This window comes from Kryptolebias marmoratus, linkage group LG5 (genome assembly GCF_001649575.2).
Source record: "Kryptolebias marmoratus isolate JLee-2015 linkage group LG5, ASM164957v2, whole genome shotgun sequence".
In the NCBI taxonomy this organism is placed as follows: Eukaryota; Metazoa; Chordata; class Actinopteri; order Cyprinodontiformes; family Rivulidae; genus Kryptolebias; species Kryptolebias marmoratus.
The window spans coordinates 3,790,643-3,808,822 of record NC_051434.1 but is presented as its reverse complement, the minus strand read 5'-3'; the positions used below and the strand labels follow the sequence as shown (position 1 = coordinate 3,808,822).

At 38.9% G+C, this 18,180-nt stretch overlaps 2 protein-coding genes and 1 long non-coding RNA gene across 3 annotated transcripts; 2 read left to right on the top strand and 1 right to left on the bottom strand.

The window, feature by feature from the left end:
* Positions 1-1,028: 1,028 nt before the first annotated feature.
* On the top strand, positions 1,029-5,166 carry LOC108246375 (tumor necrosis factor receptor superfamily member 6B-like). The gene is made up of 4 exons (XM_017433882.2): positions 1,029-1,094; positions 1,301-1,700; positions 2,951-3,127; positions 4,353-5,166. Exons 1-4 carry the CDS (start codon positions 1,092-1,094, stop codon positions 4,691-4,693), a joined length of 921 nt encoding a protein of 306 aa, XP_017289371.1. The 5' UTR covers positions 1,029-1,091; the 3' UTR covers positions 4,694-5,166.
* LOC119617049 lies at positions 1,230-4,535 on the bottom strand. Its single transcript, XR_005233216.1, has 2 exons — positions 4,400-4,535; positions 1,230-3,110 (listed from the first exon to the last, which is right to left on the bottom strand). It is a non-coding gene; the product is annotated as an uncharacterized LOC119617049 (long non-coding RNA).
* A 3,220-nt stretch (positions 5,167-8,386) lies between the features above and the next one.
* Positions 8,387-13,738, top strand: LOC108246354 (tumor necrosis factor receptor superfamily member 6B). The gene is made up of 4 exons (XM_017433853.3): positions 8,387-8,486; positions 8,657-9,056; positions 10,725-10,901; positions 12,459-13,738. Exons 1-4 carry the CDS (start codon positions 8,484-8,486, stop codon positions 12,779-12,781), a joined length of 903 nt encoding a protein of 300 aa, XP_017289342.1. The 5' UTR covers positions 8,387-8,483; the 3' UTR covers positions 12,782-13,738.
* The last annotated feature ends 4,442 nt before the right edge of the window (positions 13,739-18,180 follow it).

The following is an 18,180-nucleotide window of genomic DNA, read 5'->3' as shown; positions in this document are numbered from 1 at the left end:
ACACAGGTACTCTGTCTTTCTATGGCTGACTTTCATCCCTCGTCTTTCAAGTGCATACCTCTACCTCTCCAAGTTCTCTTCCACCTTACAGTCCACAACCTCCCTCAGGTCACCTCTTCCACACAGAATGTAGTCTACCTGCGTACTCCTGCCTCCACTATAGGTCGCCCTGTGTTCCTCCATCTTTTGGAAATAGGTGTTGACTACAGCCATTTACACCCTCTTGGCAAAATTCACCCCCATCTGTCCTTCCTGGTTCCTTTCCTTGACACCAAACCTGCTCATCACCTCATCTCCTCTGTTTTCTTCACCCACATGTCCATTCAGATCTACTCTGATCACTCCTCTCCTCCCTGGGAATACTCTCTATCACTTCATCAAGATCCTTCCACAGTTTTTCCTTTGTCTTCTACATCACATCCAACCTGTGGAGCATAACCACCGACAGCATTCACCTGGGGTATGTATATCCATTTTTTAAATTTGAAAATTATGAAAGGTAGATGTGACCACACCAAGATCAAGACACTGATGCTTTGTTGTCAAGTAAGAATGAGGTGAACTGAAGACATGTGGGTGTTTACTGTTGCCGGAGACCAACAGTTATCTGAATAGAATTTACCTCCTTTTCACACAGAACTTGTATCGAATTAAAGTTCTCATTAATGTCTTCCTTTTATTAACCATCACATGCAATGATCCTTTTTTGAGCAAACAGAAAATCACAGGCTCTCTTATGATTGTTTGCTCACCTATTTATTTTTTTCTTGTAAGGGTTTTCCGTGACATTAAACATACTTATCCAGTGTATCTGAAATAATTTTTTGCTCCATCCTGACAATTTAAACATTTAATTGTGTGTTTGTGTGTGTGTGTGGAGGGTATACACATATACACACGAATGTTTACATAATTATTTAATAAGACCATCTGACTCTTGGGATGAGTCAGTCTAATTCTTTCGTAAAGATTGAGTAGTCATTTTTTTTCCTTTTTTTTTTGATTAACCTACGTCAAAAGCCTGTATAAATAACCCTGTGGATGTGGAGAGGAAACCATCCTCCTGACCAGTCTCTCCATAATAACTCACTATGGTAGGTGGAGAGAAACTGAGGGAGGCGTGCTGCCTGAAACCTCCTCACAGGCAGACTGATTCTGAAGCCATCAACTTCTGAGACACATTTCATTTCTTCTTCTTTTTTTCAGATTTGTTGTTTTTATAAAGCTAATGTGACATCATGTGTTTTAGTTTTATCAAATGTTCTAAAATAACCTGTTTTGTTGTCTCGTTTCCTCCTAGACGTCTGTGTGTGTTGTCCCCCTGCTGCTGCTGCTGCTCCCTCTGCTCTCCTCGCTGATAAGCGCCTCTCCGCCGACCTTCCATCACCGGGACCCGACCACCGGCAGGTCCCTGCAGTGTGACCGCTGCCCGCCGGGGACCTTCCTGCGCGCTCGCTGCGCGTCGGACCGGAGCAGCCAGTGCGCTGCGTGTCCGGAAGGTTCCTTCACGGAGCTCTGGAACCACATCAGTCAGTGTTTACGCTGCGGAGTCTGCGGACGGAACCAGGTGGTGAAGAAGAGATGCACCGCAGAGAGCGACTGTCAGTGCGAGTGCAAACAGGGGTACTACTACAAGCAGGAGTACGGCATGTGCCTCCAAAACAGCGCGTGCCCGTCCGGACAGGGCGTGCTGACAGAAGGTAGGCTTCACATCCTCACAGCTTTTCAGGAATACTTGGAGAAGACAGTGTGATGTTTAGAGTTACAAATGTGAAAGTCTGCTCACATAGATTTATAGTAAATGACTTGCACTTGTATAGCACTTTATACTACAATCAGTCATTCATCCATTCATCGTCACATTCACATACTGATGGTGGTGAGCAACATTGTACCCACAGCTGCTCTGGGGCAGGCTGACAGAACTGAGGTGGCTGTTACTCTTGCTCCACCGAGCCCTCTGACCACCACCTGTAGGCAAGTTAGGTGAACAGCTGAGATGGATGGAGTGGGACTAAAACTGGCAACCCTCTGGTTACAGGAGGAACCTGCTCCTGAACCACTGCCGCCCCACAAAAGCTTCAGTTGTTGACCACTGACCACAGCTTCAAGACAATACTTGTTGTGTTTTAAAATCCACAAAAAATTGTCCTTCTTAAACATTAAAAAGAAAACAGTATTACAAGCCTCAGCTGAGACAGGTAGTCTCATTTCCAAGAGAGACCTTAGACATTAAAAAGATACAGCAACCAAATCAAAGTAGTCATATTGGAGGCACATCTACAGCACTTTAATTTTCAGAGTAACAGGATTCAAGATGTCTGCCACAGATGATCAGCCTAGCAAACACAAAATCCACCTAAACTCAGTTACTTTTACAGATACTGAGTTACAGTTGGGTGTGGTAGTATTTGAGAGTCATCTCCAACAGGTACTCTGAGCAGAATGATGAATTTTATGTTGAAATCATAAAGTAATAATGATCATGTTTCATGTCTGCATCCACTGAACAAACATCGTTTCCATGGAGACAGACAGTAAATATCAAACTCACCACTTTAGACTAGTGAAAGTGCTGGAGAGGAAACACTGATAAGTGAGAGCATGTCATCATTTATCTTCCTGGCATTAACCTGTTCAAGAAAGTAGTCTAACATCCTGATTCAGCGGCTCTGATATGATGAATGAAACATCATCATCATCCATTCACTGTCTGTCCTGGTTGCAGGGAGCTAATGCCTATCTCCTGAATCAACATCATTCCTAATGAAAAGGTCTTATTTTACTCTGTGGCGCGCTGCCTCACAGACGTGAACTGTAGCAGCTACACTAAAACAGTGTCAGATGATCCTCTTCAGATCAAAGCTTGAATAAAGTTAAACAGAGATTTAATCTTCATAAAATGTTGTATTTGTTGTTAATCAGGACATCGTATGGAATTTTCTTGCAGGTACGGCTGAGAAGGACACGGTGTGCCACATTTGCTCCAACAACACCTTCTCTGATGTTTCTTCTGCACACGACAGCTGTAAGCAGCACAAGAGTTGCAGCGACGCAGGGCAGCACCTGGTGTTGAATGGCTCCTCCTGGCACGACAGCATCTGTGCAAACTGTGAAGAGCTTAAAGGTTAGAGTCAAACTTCAGAAAGCTTTTTAAACAGCTTAAACAGCTAATAGCATGTTTAATTCAACAATATCAAGGTGAATTAACTCCTGTTGTCTGCAGCTTAAAGAAAAAAAAATAGTGACACTAATCTGAACAAGGTTATGATTAAATGACAAAATATTTCATCTTTGATTTGAAGCAGATTTTAATGATAGACTTTGTCTAGTCATTCCTTCATTGATATTTGATTTGGCCATGTTAATAAAAGGACAATGCACAGACAATAATTCATTTTAAACAGTTTAATTTATCTTGTAAGCAGCATCTAATTAGTGTGGGATGCTACACACAATCCCACTTATCCAGCATTAACAATTAGCTAAACATTACTATCTTCCAAATCTGTAAATAGTTCTAGATATATGTCATTCAAATGCATTGTTTGGATAGTCTCAGCATATGTGCTGGTGTAGATTCTCAGTCATCCAGGACATGGCAAATCTATTTTTTGTTTTAAACAAAATAACTGGAATTCTATTCTGCAGCTGAAGATGTTTTGCTTCCCATCGAGGAAGCTTTCTCTATTCAAACTTGAGAGTCTGGAGTTCCAAAATTTAACCTGCAGGAGAAAGCTTCCTGGATGGGAAAGCAGAATGTCTTCAACTAGAAGAATAAAGTCTATTTGTTTTAACCTGTTGGATTTACCATATCCTGGATGACAGATCATCTACACCAGCATATGTGAGGCTAGTGCAGGACATGGAAAAGGACAGTGAGACGGTGGTGAGGTGTGCAAGAAAAGTAGCAGTGATTTAAAGTGAAGGTGGGACTTCCTGTTTGCAGTCATGATGGACAGGTTGGTGACTTAGTCACTGAGCTTGTCATCACTCTGACAAAGCCTTTGGATGACTTATAAAATAGTTTTAAGAGTAGTATCAGAACCGCACACACATATTAAATAGAAAAAAGGTCAAATCAGTAGACTGGTGACACTTTATTGATCACACAGAATGAGACCAGAACAGACTGGCTCTAAAATGCAGAGATCGCACAACTTCTAGCATCCATGTGGAACATTGTTTTTGCTAACCAAAGATTGACTTCTAAAGTACAATCAATTCTTAGCCAAGACTGAGTGAAATGGTCTAAATTTGTGACTCTTGACTCTGAATAATATGTGATTGTTATCAATGTTTCTGTGTTGCTTTATTATGCACTGACTTCTTATCATATCCATTCTTTGTAGACAAAGCTGAATATTACAAAGAATTCATCCCGGGTTTCTTCACTCACCACAAAATGAACATCAAACGTCTGCGTCGAATTGTGCACAAGCTTCCATCTGAAGGTGGCAAAAAGCAGAGGGAAACTTTGGAGCTCAACTTCTCAGAGCTTCATTCAAGGATCAGCAGTTGGGTTTCCTCTGCCACAGCGGCACAGATCACGCAGCTTCCGGACGTACTGATAAAAGTTGGAGCGAGCAGCCTCGGTGAGAAACTACAGAAGAAACTGAACCAAACGGACACAAATCTGACAGAGAGCTGTGATCTAGACAACACGAGGAGAGTAGATTTAAGTTCAGACTAGGGCTGAAAGACTGAGAATTTTGAAAACAAACAAACAAAAAAAAACTCAGCACATAAAAAGGCTCCCAATACAGGCCACCCAAATGAGCGATGGGGCTTCGTGTAACCAGCCTTTAGGTGAAGCAGCTGCCTGGAAGGATTAGACACGTTCATGGGACTTCATCACACCGTCACTAACTAGCATGACCGAATGTATTTAATAATCATATTAATAGTAATATAATTATGACAGTGTCCTTTATTGTTACAGTATTTCTTTTATAAAGATTTTTTTGTGTTCATTCTGCAAGAAAATAATGGTAACTAAGAGTCAGTGTACATCAAATATAAGTGGGGTTTTCCTCATTTTAAAGATTATTAAGAACCATGTTTGCCTTGTAATTACTTTTCTGTGATTGTTAGATAGTTGTCATTAATCTAAAGCAGCTTTACAAGAATATAAAACTCTAAATAAATACAAAAACCTGTAAAATACTGTAGACTGTTTTGTTTTTATGTTATCAATAAATGTTACTGCACTCTCATTCTACAGCTCATAAGTAATAGTGATCATTTGCAAGTAGTTTTATTGTGTTTATTGGTTTAAATAATTTAGGTCTCCTTACTGTGTCCTATACAGAGGGAATTTTAAAAAAATAGAAAATAAACTCACATTGTTATCAACAAATTACACTGCAGTCTTGTTCTAGAGCTCAAAAACATCTGTTATCATTTTGAAGTGGTTTCACTGGAGTATATTGGTTTAATTTATTTGTAAAGTCTCCTCACTGTGTTCTATATAGGGGACTTTTATAATACAGTTAGTTAATAAAGACACATTTATATTAATTTCACCACAGTGTTGTTCCAAAAACCCAAAGCACGTCTTTATTGCAGCCAATTGGGTTCGCTCCAGAACACAGAACGACTGACAATAAAGTCAGTTAAAGGTCGGGGGAATAAAAAAAAAAAATTAAAAAAGGAAGAAAGCTCACTGGACACCACAAGAGCCAGTTTGCATACAGATACCAACCGGACCTTTTCTGTTACTAAACTTTAATGATACCATTTCAGTCAAGATGATGTTATTTAAAGACTCCCTGTCTCACCTATGGTTGTATTTTAAGAGCTTTTTTTTCAAGGTTAGTGGTTTACTAACCAATTTACAACATAGGCCAATAAGAAAATGAATGTAGTTTTCTAAGGTTTGGTTTCTAAATGGTTTCTTGCAAACACAGATGTCCTTCTGCAGGAGAAACCAAACCTGTGAAGCTACCTGCATAACTCATCTTGCTGATTGAATTTATATCTAACTTCTACTGGTGGTCGTTGTCTCAAATGTCCCCATCCTGTCATAAAACTAAAGAATACCTTAAGAATGGGCAGTAGAACAAATGTTATGATTTTGCAAACTAAAACTAATTCTGGAGAGCTTGATTGCCGTTTTAACCAAAATACGGTAGTTTTAAAGATTGACTGCACTCTATCCTGTCATCAGATTAAATTCTTCAAAAGGCCGAGTTAGCCACTTTATCTAAAATACAAAACATAAACCATGCAAAAAAGAGCAAGCTGAAAGAAGGCTGGTAGACTGGACAAAACAAATGATCCTACAATAAAAAGACTGACAGCAGGAAAGGTGACTGAGCAACCTTTGCTAATCTAAATATAAGCATGCAACAGATATTGTGTAATGAGCAGAAAAAAAATAGTTCTTTGGTGACATATTTAAAACTCAAAGACCATGAAGATATGAGTCTATGACATAAAATGCATCACGTCACGTTCCAAACAGGGAAACTTTGCTGCCATTCCCACCCCAAACATCTTCTATATACAGGAAACCTCTACGGAGTGAAACTAGCTGACACGGATGTTCGTTTTACCTGAGGGTGTCTAAGTTGTTTCCTTATCTGTACGTAATATCCTGCATGAGCCTTTATATGTGTTGCATATTTTTGGGGAGTGGAATGCCCTTCAAGCCAATGCCTGAAAGATATGCAACGTGATATGCAAAACCTGAAACAAACCCTGAAGGCAAACTTCTAAAAAAACAAGTGCTGTCGCAAGTTATAACAACAACAAACAAAACTGGTAGTAAACATACAGAGAAATTATTAATTAACTGAATTCCAGTGCAGCAGTTTAATTTCACATAATGGAATCTAGTGTTATTTGTTTTAATCCCGGTTAAAATAAATAAATCTGAAGGCTGAAGGAAAACTACACCATACTATTCTCAGATAACTGTTATCCTGTATATAAACAGAGAAAATGTTATAAAACAAATTGAATTAGTCCTGTTTATGTAACAAACCAAGCATTGTGACATTAATACTGTTTTCATGCCAGAAGCAGAAAAACTAAAGTGCACAAAATATAAACAATTGTGTGTCTGAGGCAAGTTTTAACATAGAAACATCAGGTCAGATTTCTGAGGTTTTCTGTTTCTGTCTTTTACTGCTAATTGTGGTCTTTGTTATTATCAATATTATTATATGACTGATGTAAGAAAAGTCCAGGTTCGAACCAGAATGCCAGAGTTACAGAGTTGAGGGCAGGTGAATAGTGACACAAAGAACGTGTGAGAAAAACTGACACATAACCAAACAGGATCACAAAGACAAGAAAAACAGAAAACAGGACTGACAACATCAAACACAGAAAAATAACACAGACAAACTCAGTTCATGACACAACATGCAAATGTTACCCAGAAGGTTTAACCTGAGATCTTATTGATGTGATGCAACAACCACTAGACCACTGTTCCAACTCAAAGACAGAACTATGAAGCTGAAAGTCTTGTATATTTAATTTATTTGGTTAATACTGTTCCTAAACCACCGGTCTGTTTTGTTCCACCAGGTGGCGCCAGCACGTGGGTGTTTGAGCCAGTGGTTGTACAGATTGTAAAACTGCTCACATAATGAACAGACAGCTGAATATCACTGGAAAATCTGAGATACACTAGCATCAAAAAAGAAGGATAAAAAACAACAACAAAGTGTCATCTCAGAACGCCTCAGTGAGACATGCCTCTGGCCAACTTCGAGAAGCTCAGTATTTTTTTTTTTTCTGGGCATGCAAAAACTTGTCGTTGGCAGAGACATAAAAAGAAAAGAAAACTCCCTAAATTACAGCAGCATAAAGCTGAAAGCTCAGGAAGGTTCAAGTACAAAAATACAACATGGGACAAAATACAATTATGTCCAAAATATAAAACTGATGAAAAAGGCTGGTTAACTGAACTAATTTATTATCTGGCTCTGTATAATTATTCAAACGTTTTCAAATCCTGAACCTGTCTCTTCGCTGATTTATACTAAGGTATTATGTCCCTATAGTTGTCCTTGTTCTCCATTATCAACCCGCCTCGCTCTGTGCGTATTTTCATCTGTCATTGTCTCCTTCAGCCTGGCTGGCAGAGTCGGTCATAAGCAGAGTTTGCACTATTTTAAGCAACATGTGAGCCAGATTCTCCCCTCAGACTCAGTGGCTAGACCAGCAGGCACATCCTACATGGGATGCTGAGACTTCTTCTTCTTCCTGTATGATTAATCTGGTCCAAAATGTCCGAAAATACGCAGAGTCCAAAAAAATGTTTACTATTATTATTATTTTGAGGTTTGACTTGTGAATTTTGGTCATGAGTATAGTGGAACAAAAAGTCAGTCAGGTTTAAGCACTGCATACATAAATGCAGTTTAGTCATCAAATTTCCGTAATACAAGAGGGTGTTTGAGGAGTATAAAGAGCAGGGAGGCAGAAAGGCCATCCTCCAACAGACTGCAGAGCTCTCATCATTCACCATGGTAGGTGGACACTGTAGCTGGCATGTCAAACACAAGCAGTGTCTGAGAGAACTTTTTGGTTTTCCTTTTCTTTTTGAAGTATTTTACTAACTTCTGATTCCCTGTATTTTTACTTGTGCCCGAATAAATTATTTTCCCTCCTTGTGCTGTACCTTTTCTTCTTTTTCCAGACGTCTGTGTGTGTTGTCCCCCTGCTGCTGCTGCTGCTCCCTCTGCTCTCCTCGCTGATAAGCGCCTCTCCGCCGACCTTCCATCACCGGGACCCGACCACCGGCAGGTCCCTGCAGTGTGACCGCTGCCCGCCGGGGACCTTCCTGCGCGCTCGCTGCGCGTCGGACCGGAGCAGCCAGTGCGCTGCGTGTCCGGAAGGTTCCTTCACGGAGCTCTGGAACCACATCAGTCAGTGTTTACGCTGCGGAGTCTGCGGACGGAACCAGGTGGTGAAGAAGAGATGCACCGCAGAGAGCGACTGTCAGTGCGAGTGCAAACAGGGGTACTACTACAAGCAGGAGTACGGCATGTGCCTCCAAAACAGCGCGTGCCCGTCCGGACAGGGCGTGCTGACAGAAGGTAGGCTTCACATCCTCACAGCTTTTCAGGAATACTTGGAGAAGACAGTGTGATGTTTAGAGTTACAGATGTGAAAGGTTGAAATCTTTGTTCAGAGATTTAGTTGAAAAGTTTTAATTACACGTGTTGAACAATGACCACAGCTTCAACAGATGAGCACAAATTCCAGTTATAAATACATAAATATTGTGTTTGTAAATCACAATGCGTAGTTGTGAACTAAGTAGGGAAGAAAAAACTGCATACATGTTTTTCATTCGGAATACCCGGAGACAACATCAAAGGGAAACGTGTAAAACATGAGACACGTGTTAATTCTCATCGCAAATTCACTCAAAATGTTTCAAGATTGAAGAATATTTATTGTCATTATTCTTAAACAAGCAGTTTAAGAATGACAATAAATGCATGCAGTCCCCCTAACTTCTACCAGAAGCCTGGGAACTTGAGGGTTCTGCTCAGTATCTTTGTTTTGCTCAAATCCGAATTATTTATTTATTTTTTTCCTTTTGCATGGTCGTTCAGGTACACTTTAAATGCGACCTCCAACAGATTCCATCAGAACCAGTTGGTGTGAACAGTCTCCAGTTTCCGAAATGATCTGTATGCGCAGAGGAAACTATGACGTCACACTCCAGTGAAAGTATAGCATCAGTATTAGGAGCATTTCCTTAACCATCATGTTATGTTAGTTTCTGAGGAACAGGAATGATGTTCCTGGGTCAATTTCACCCGGGGAATGTTTAATCATGCAGTAGTGTGAGAAACCCCCAAAAAATCCCAGAAACATTTTACATATATATATATATATATATATATATATATATATATATGTGTGTGTGTGTGTGTGTGTGTGTGTATGTATATATGTAAGCAAGATGACTACATTAGCCTATAGGTTAATAGTCCACATCAGATGAGCTTTCAAACCAGTCCAAACAAATCAGACTATCCGAGGAAATGAACTCCGGTCTGTTTAAAGCAGACCAATCTGTTTAGGTGTTTGAAATTGCCTTAAGTCATGTATTTGTAGGCTACTAATCAATACCAAATTTATTTAATCTCAACAAAGTTCACTTTATTGCCCGTTTCACAAAATTATTTTATATTTTCAAAATAAAATAAGTGAACCAACTTAAACTTGGAGTAATAAAATATAATTTAGTAAGAGTTTGCATTTGAAGATAGTCCTGCTTATATGTTGTCATCTTTCAGTGGACATTAGACCATTGTATTATTAACGTCTGACCACTGGGCTTCCAGTTTGACTCTAACCAAACATTACATGGTGATGAGCTTCCAAGATGCAGTCATGTGACCACAGCGATCTTTTGTTTGAGGATTTATGTTTATCTACCATTTTGGCATTGGTATGCTGCTTTTTTTGCAAATTTCTCTGACATGTAAGTAACAAACAGTTGACTTTAAAGCCTCTGACACACAGTGGCATCTACAGTAGCAGGAGTAATAAAACATTACACTGTGGTGCCCTGACTCGCAGAAACTGCAGCAGCTACATTTTTAAAAACGTTAAGACTCACCTGTGAATTTTTTCTCTCGTGGATTTGTTCTAAAGACCACACAACTTGAACAATGTAGAGCAGACTCGGTATTATCGTCTCAGAAATGAGTTTTGTTGTTAAGACAACATTTGTGATTCTCCTACAGGTACAGCAGAGAAGGACACGGTGTGCCACGTTTGCTCCAACAACACCTTCTCTGACACTTCCTCTGCTCATGACCGCTGCCGACCTCACAAGAGATGGAGCAATGCAAGGCTGCATTTGGTGCTGAAGGGCTCCACCTGGCATGACAGTGTGTGGGCAAACTGTGGAGAGCTCAAAGGTAAGAGTTTCTAAGGAAATGAAAAAGAATCAGGCGTACTTGGTGGTCAGGGATAATTTATTATCATCGTCAAACGAGTGACCATGAGAAAAAGTTGTGTCTCTAGTCTGATCAAAAAGTCTATTACCAACACTGATAAATCCTTTTTAATACTGTATAAAAGTTGTGTTAGACAACATCTTGAATATTGGGTACAAATCTGATCACTTTATCTGAGGAGATTGTTAGAGAAGGTTTGGAGACGAGCAACAACGCTAAGACCTGAATTCCAGCACAGGTCATGCGAGGATATGTTAAAAGAACCTGGTTAACAACATTAGAAAACAGAAGAATTAGGCATGATTTGACCTAAATCTACAAATTAACCCCTTATAGCAAAAATCCCCTCAAACTGCTTCTGGTCGAAGGTGGTCCAATACCCGTTGATGCATATTCTGCACAAACCAAGGATCATATTGGAAGCACTTTTGCAGGATTAGGTGGTATTTGAAATACTGTGATGAAGGAAGAGCAATAATTGTACGGAAACATAGGTTGTAAATTAATAAATAAAGCCTTAAAATAGCAGTAAAAAGATAAAAAAATTACATACCCAAGACTGGAAAATTTATTTCATCACTATTATTCCCATTTATGCCTAATGTAGCTAATCTGCATCATACCAACATTTTTATATATTTTTTATATGTGGTATATTCAAACTAACAATCTTTATTTAATTTAGCAGCTGCTTCACAGCAAAAACACAGTTTCTGTTTATATAATTCTAAATGATTACAGACAAAAAGAAGTTAAAAACAATAAGGTTGACCAAAGTGTTTTTCAAACAGAATGTTTAACACAAACAGGAAGAGTCATCATTAAAATAAATACAATAAAATCACACATTAAAACCAACAAATAAAATAAACAGAAGAGTATTATAAAACTCAAGAAATTCTGTTAAATAATACCTTCATACCTTCTAATAGACACACAGGAGCACTTTGGACTAACTGCAGGCGATGAGGACAAGTTTGTTCAAGGCTGAAACGTAGAAATATTCAGTAATCTAATCCAAATGTGATGACTGCATGGTTAAATGTTCCAAGGTCTTTTAGATGTAAATATTTGCTAATAATGTTTCCTTAGTTATGACACCTAATTTAGTCTTGTTATTTGATCTTCTTGGATTTTTTTTGGTTGCTTTTTTGTGACAATATCTGCTTTTAAATAGTTTTTTTTTGTTGTTGTTGTTGTTTTTACACAGTAATAAATTATTCTGAATGTTAGCAAATGAACTCTTGACAAATATGTTAATGTGAAACATTTCAGTTTTGACTTGAAGCACATGTTAAGGAAGTGAGTGGTCACTTCTGGATTTTTGTTTTAGCTAAGTTTGAACAGAAGGAAACGACAAACAATGCCTTTTGACGTTTGTTTGGAAAACCAAATTTAAAAAAAAATTCCCTTCTTGGTCTAAAGCTGTTACTTAACTGGAAATGACTTCATGTTGAGTAAACCTGATCTGTGCTTGTTATATCAGTGTTTTTATTTGACCTTATCTGTCCTTTGCAGACGGAGCTGAGTACCTCAAAGAAATCATCCCAGCTTTCTTCATTCGCCAAAAAATAAAGATCAAACGCCTGCGTCGAATTGTGCACAAGCTCCCATCTGATGAAAAAATCAGGGAAAGACCTTTAAAGCTCAGCTTCTCAGAACTTCATTCACGAATCAGTCGCTGGGTTTTCTCTGCTACATCGTCACAAATTCAGCAGCTTCCAGCTGTACTGATTAAAGTTAGTGTGAGAAGCGCTGCTGAGAAACTGCAGAAGAAGTTAAATCAAATCAACACACATCTAACAAAACGTTGTCATTCAGGGGGAGAAAGAAAGATTTAAATTTGGTGTATGCTCAAAAGTTTCAAAATATATTAAATGTTTCAAATGTTAAAAATATTGAGTAGTATTATAAAAAACATTAAAGTTATGACTGACTTATGATGCCCTTTCTGCACAACTTTCAGAACCTTTTAGAGTGAAAGAAAAAGTCAGTAAATCAGACGGAACCAAAAATATCCCCATTTTTAGGTATCGAATGATTGAAATTCAGTTTGTTTTGGAGGAAGCTCAGTTTGAGTGGAGGATATTCATATATATATATTCCCAAACAGCTTTAGGAAAACAATTTCAAAACATTTCATTTTCTACTAAGGTTTATTTAAGTTCACTGCTTCTTCAGAGATCTCACCTGAAACAAAGAGAGGTAATAAAGTTTGTCAAAGGATAAAGTGTCAACCTGCAGTAAACCTACCTCTGATTTCTTCCGTTAAAAACACATGTCGTGCCTGTTAGTTTTCCTTAATTAAAAAGGCATTAAAGTTTTTTTCCTGGGGGTGGGTGGATGGGGGGTTCTTCATGCTGGAGCAGTCAGCCTCAAAGCAAAAATGTCCAGAGTTCAAAAGTACGGGCTCCTGCGCGGGTTTTCTCAGAGTACTCCGGTTTCCTTTGACAGTCCAATATTTTAGTTGTTAATTGGAAATTCTCAGTTGTCCCTAGTTGTGTGTGTGTGTTCATGATTGCAGGGTTAACCCAGCCTGTTTCTCACTTACTGCTGGAGATGTGCACCCGTCCCAGCAGCAGCATCCGCTGCATATAGAAAATGAAAGGATAAAGCTTTACCTTGGTATTGCATCTCAAAAAAACCCAAAAACATATGATCTGAGACAATGAGAGTTTTCTTTTATAAATATACTGCATATGGATATTTTTATACCAAAAAATATATTTTTTACGCATGTAATATTGGATTTTAATGCTGCGCTGAATATTTCTCAAATAAAATAATAAATCTAGTGAGTTATATGTGTTTTTATTATATTTAAATTTGCTGTACAAATGTTTTTTTGGTGATTGTGATGGAAAAAAATAATTTATACATGTATGACGTCGGAGGCCAAAAGCTGGTGACCTCTTTTCTGTGCTGACACAGACGTCACCAGGGTTGTATGGCATCGTTTGGTATCTTCCTCATCACTGTTTATCTTCGGCTGCTCTTAGGGCTAAGTGTTTTTTATGATCAGCACAAGATCTGCTGGCGGCAGGTTTATCAAATGCAAAATGTTAATTTCTGTCAGATAAACATAAGGTCATACAAATCCCAGCTGTATTTAAAGGGGGTCCAAGACACAACCTCGGGGCACAAAGTTTGTGGCCGAGAACAAGCACCGTTCTGTGTCACACCTTTGTGCCTCGCAATATTGCAAGAAACAATACTTGACAATTGTTCTACGGAGTGCCTTGTATATTGCTCAAATGTTACAGGCTAAATTAAAGTTTGACAATGTATACAAAAGCAAGAATATTAATCTCATCAGATAAATTTACCACGCTCACCTCCAAGTTAAGTTAGAACAATCTATCTAAAGACAAAGTCTCTTTGAAGTGCTGCTCGTCTGTTCTCAGGTCATCCGATCCAGAACATGAAATGTGATGTGCAGCACTAACACTGTAATAAACATGCCGTGAGAAAACAGAAGCCCCATAAACATATACACACAAGTGTTGGGCATTTCCACACTGAAATACCAGAAGGCAGTTGAGCAAACAGCAGATAATCTTCCCGCACTTAACGAAATCATTTCCAAAGCGCTCCAAGCTCCTACTGCAAATCGACAAAAGCCTTGCCAAAACAAAATGCTACTGAAATGTAACCCTCCTGAATCACTCAAAAGAGAGAGAGATAGACAGAGGTTGAGAAGCCCTTGTATCTTCAGGTCAATTTGACTTCAAAGGCCATGGAAGGGTTAAGGGTGGAAAGAATTTCCGATGTAGAAAGAAGCTGTGTGTAAAAATGTGCAGGTATTTGTTTTTTGTTGTTTTGGAAGTTCTTTTAGTATCAGTGATATCAAAAATGGGCATGACTCATTAAACCTACACTGTGAAGAATCACAGCAGGTCTTGCTTCAACCAAAAGTGCAGGTTATTATCTATATATGATCAAATACAACAATTACTGGTGGTGGAAGTTGGGATGTGATGGACAGGAGGAGGAGGAGGTATACAGAGAACCGTTCAGGGGGAAGCTGCTCAGGAGACAGAAACTGGTCAAAAAGAGCCATTATCTAGGTACAGCTTTATCAAAGACCTACTGTGCAATCACCTTTTCATGCCAGTTTTAATTTCTATAAAAATACAATGGTTGTTTATGGTTGCAATTACACATGTAAGACAAAATAAGAGACGCTTGTGCTTTTGTTTAGACTGAGACCTGGCTCCATAAAAATGTCTGTGACTCAGTAATCCATTCAGATGGATTACATCCACATCCTTATTTAGAGACAGCAAGCTATCTTTCACCAAACATGGTTGTCCTGGGTATAGACCTTTGATTTCAACAATGACACACTGATTGAAGTGGTGAGGAAATGGAAACATTCCTCCTACCTGTGTCTCAACTGGAGAATTACCACCACCCACAGACAGAATAGCATAGACATCACAATTGCCAGCAGGTGTAAAGACGTCACAGATCGTTAAGACTAGAGGTGCAGCTCCCGTCTCATGACAACCTTCTGATGTCATGGCAAAAGATGAGGGACACAAGAAGAACCAGCTTGTTGATTTTTATCAATTTGTTACAAAAAAAAGTAAAGCAGAATATCCCAAGGCTAAGACAGTTCCAAGAAACAAAATATGTTTAACTTTAAGATCATAAGAATCCTTTTTAAACAAAGTTTATCTGCAAAAAGTACAAGGCCACAACAATGTGACCTACATCAAACTGTGAACAGACATGCCAAACACTCAATAACGGCCGATTCACAGCTTATCTGTGAATCTTGTGTTTCAGCCACACCCGACATCTCAAACAAAGCATTACCCAACTGAATCAAGATCAACCAGAATTTATGACAGGGATCTTACAAAAATAAATTACGTAGGACAAAAATGGATTTATCAGCCTTGAAAATTGATCTGAGCAGACAAAACCTTTCTCAGGTTGTCAGAGCAGTGAGGCCAATTATTGCCACGAACTAGTTCACCTGAAACAATAAGAAATATGTCAAAACATTCATTTTATCATTAATACTAAAGTGATTCATTTACTAAGAGTGAAAAGGGCTATTTTAAAACGTGTTTATAAATCAGCAGCCTTTATGAGAAAATTGTCTCTTCAGTTTGCAAAAAACTTGAACAAATTGACATTTTCATGAAACCAAACAAGTCAGTGGGATGTGCAGCTTTCAAAAACATATAATGGAGCTTTAGGCCTGATCCCCAGTCAGTTTCACTCCAATCAACACCTGCACTCATGTGACCAGAGAGGCCCATCAGTGAGTCAGACAAACAATGACCCTAACGAGCCTCCATTGTTAGGAGAGTGAGAACAATTTGCAAGCAATCCAGCTTACATCACATCTCAGTTTTAAAAGCTCAACTCCACACTCTCTGTTTCTGAACTGAGAAAGCTCCTCGGATGAGAAGCGAAACGTCTTCAACTACAGAATAGAAGTCCTGTTGTTTTTGTTTTTTAACTTTTTTGAATTTACCATGGCCTGGATGACTGAGAATCTACACCAGCATATGAACAGGGCAAAAACTACCTAAGCACCCCCCCCAACACAAACACACAGTACAAAACTAATGTGATTACCTAAAAGCAATATGAAATAAGAATGTCTTTAATTAAGATTTAAACAAGGTCAAATCGGACTGAAGTCTCAGCTCCTCAGGCCGTTTGTTCCACATGTGAGGGGCGAAGAAACTAAAGGCAGCTTCACCATCTCCGCCTGTGTTTGCTGATCTGAGAAATCTGGGTGGTTCATAATGTATAAGATGGTCCGTCAGGTACTCTGGAGCTAAACCGTTGAGTGATATTTTATAACATATTCTATATAAACGGGTAACCAATGGAGTGAATGAAGAACTGGAGGTATATGCTGAAATTTCTTGTTTTTTGCTGAGACTTGCAGCTGAATTCTGGACGAGCTGGAGTTGTCCAGTTGTATTTTTTGACAGATGATGAAGTCATTTATGTCAGCAGCAGACAGTCACATGCCTGATTGCGCCAAACATATTTCCACACAAAAAACCTTCCCACACAGTAGTAATTTGTTTTTTTTTTTCAAAGCAGCAAGTAAAACAAGTTTGAAGTAGCTGACTTACTTTTGTCCTACTGACTGCTTCTTGTTTCTTTGTGGGACCTACTAACTTCTTTCTTTGTGTGGTACTACTTTTAAATTTCCTGAAGGATTCTGCTTAAGAAATCAAATATTGGTGCTATAAACAAAGAAACAACTTAAGATCCATCTTAAATTAAACCTTTGCAACAGGACAAAAATGAGAATTTTGTACAAAAGACTGATCACAGATGTGATACCAGTCATACCAGTTCAAACCCTGATTATTTGGTAACCATTACCTTAGTCTAAGATACAGATCTTGTCAAAAAAATCAAGAAGTGAACCTATAGGGTCATAAAGGTACAAATAGTCATTCACATTTAAACCTAGATGCAATTTAGAATCACCGGGTGACCTAAAAATTCATGTTTTTAGACTATAGGAGGAAACCAGTATGCATAAAATAAAAAACAAACACACACATGCACAAGGAGAACATACAAACTCTACACAGAAAGGCCCCAGCTGGGAGTCAATTCCACGAACTTTTTGTTGCAAGACATCAGCACTTATCAAATGTGCCTCCATGCCAAGCTCCTGCCAGCGATTCCTAACTTAACTGAAGTGATGACAGCAATTTTATCTGTAGTCCCGTAATCCCCTGAAACCTCAAAACTCTTATCCTGACCAACAAGTCCGTCTTATATAATCGTGCCAGTCTCCATGGCAGAATGTGCAGCTGAGTCATTGCACGTTCGCAGCAAGAAACTGCATAACTGTCGCAAGTACTCATCCAGTCATGCAGCTTTCTTTTCAGCTACATATAAAGCAGAAGCATCTGAGTCATCCACTCAAAGAAACACAAGGAAAAAGTGCTGATCTGGCAGGAGACTGTCGAAACATTATTAGGGTTCCAAGCCCGCGGAAGCAAGCGGGCGGCCAATGCAAGGCATGGCCGTTCACCTGCTCCCAGCGGAGCAGGGAACCCTATTGTTTTTGTAAGGATTTTTCATAATTTGTTATTCTTTTTATTTTTATTTTTATTTTTCTCCGGTAAAACGCGTTGCCCAGAAAAACGAGAAAATGCTGGGAAAAATCTAACCACACAGCCTGATACAAAATCCCTACCGCTACTCAGACAAAAAAAATCATATCGTCCCATGCCTAGGGGGCGCT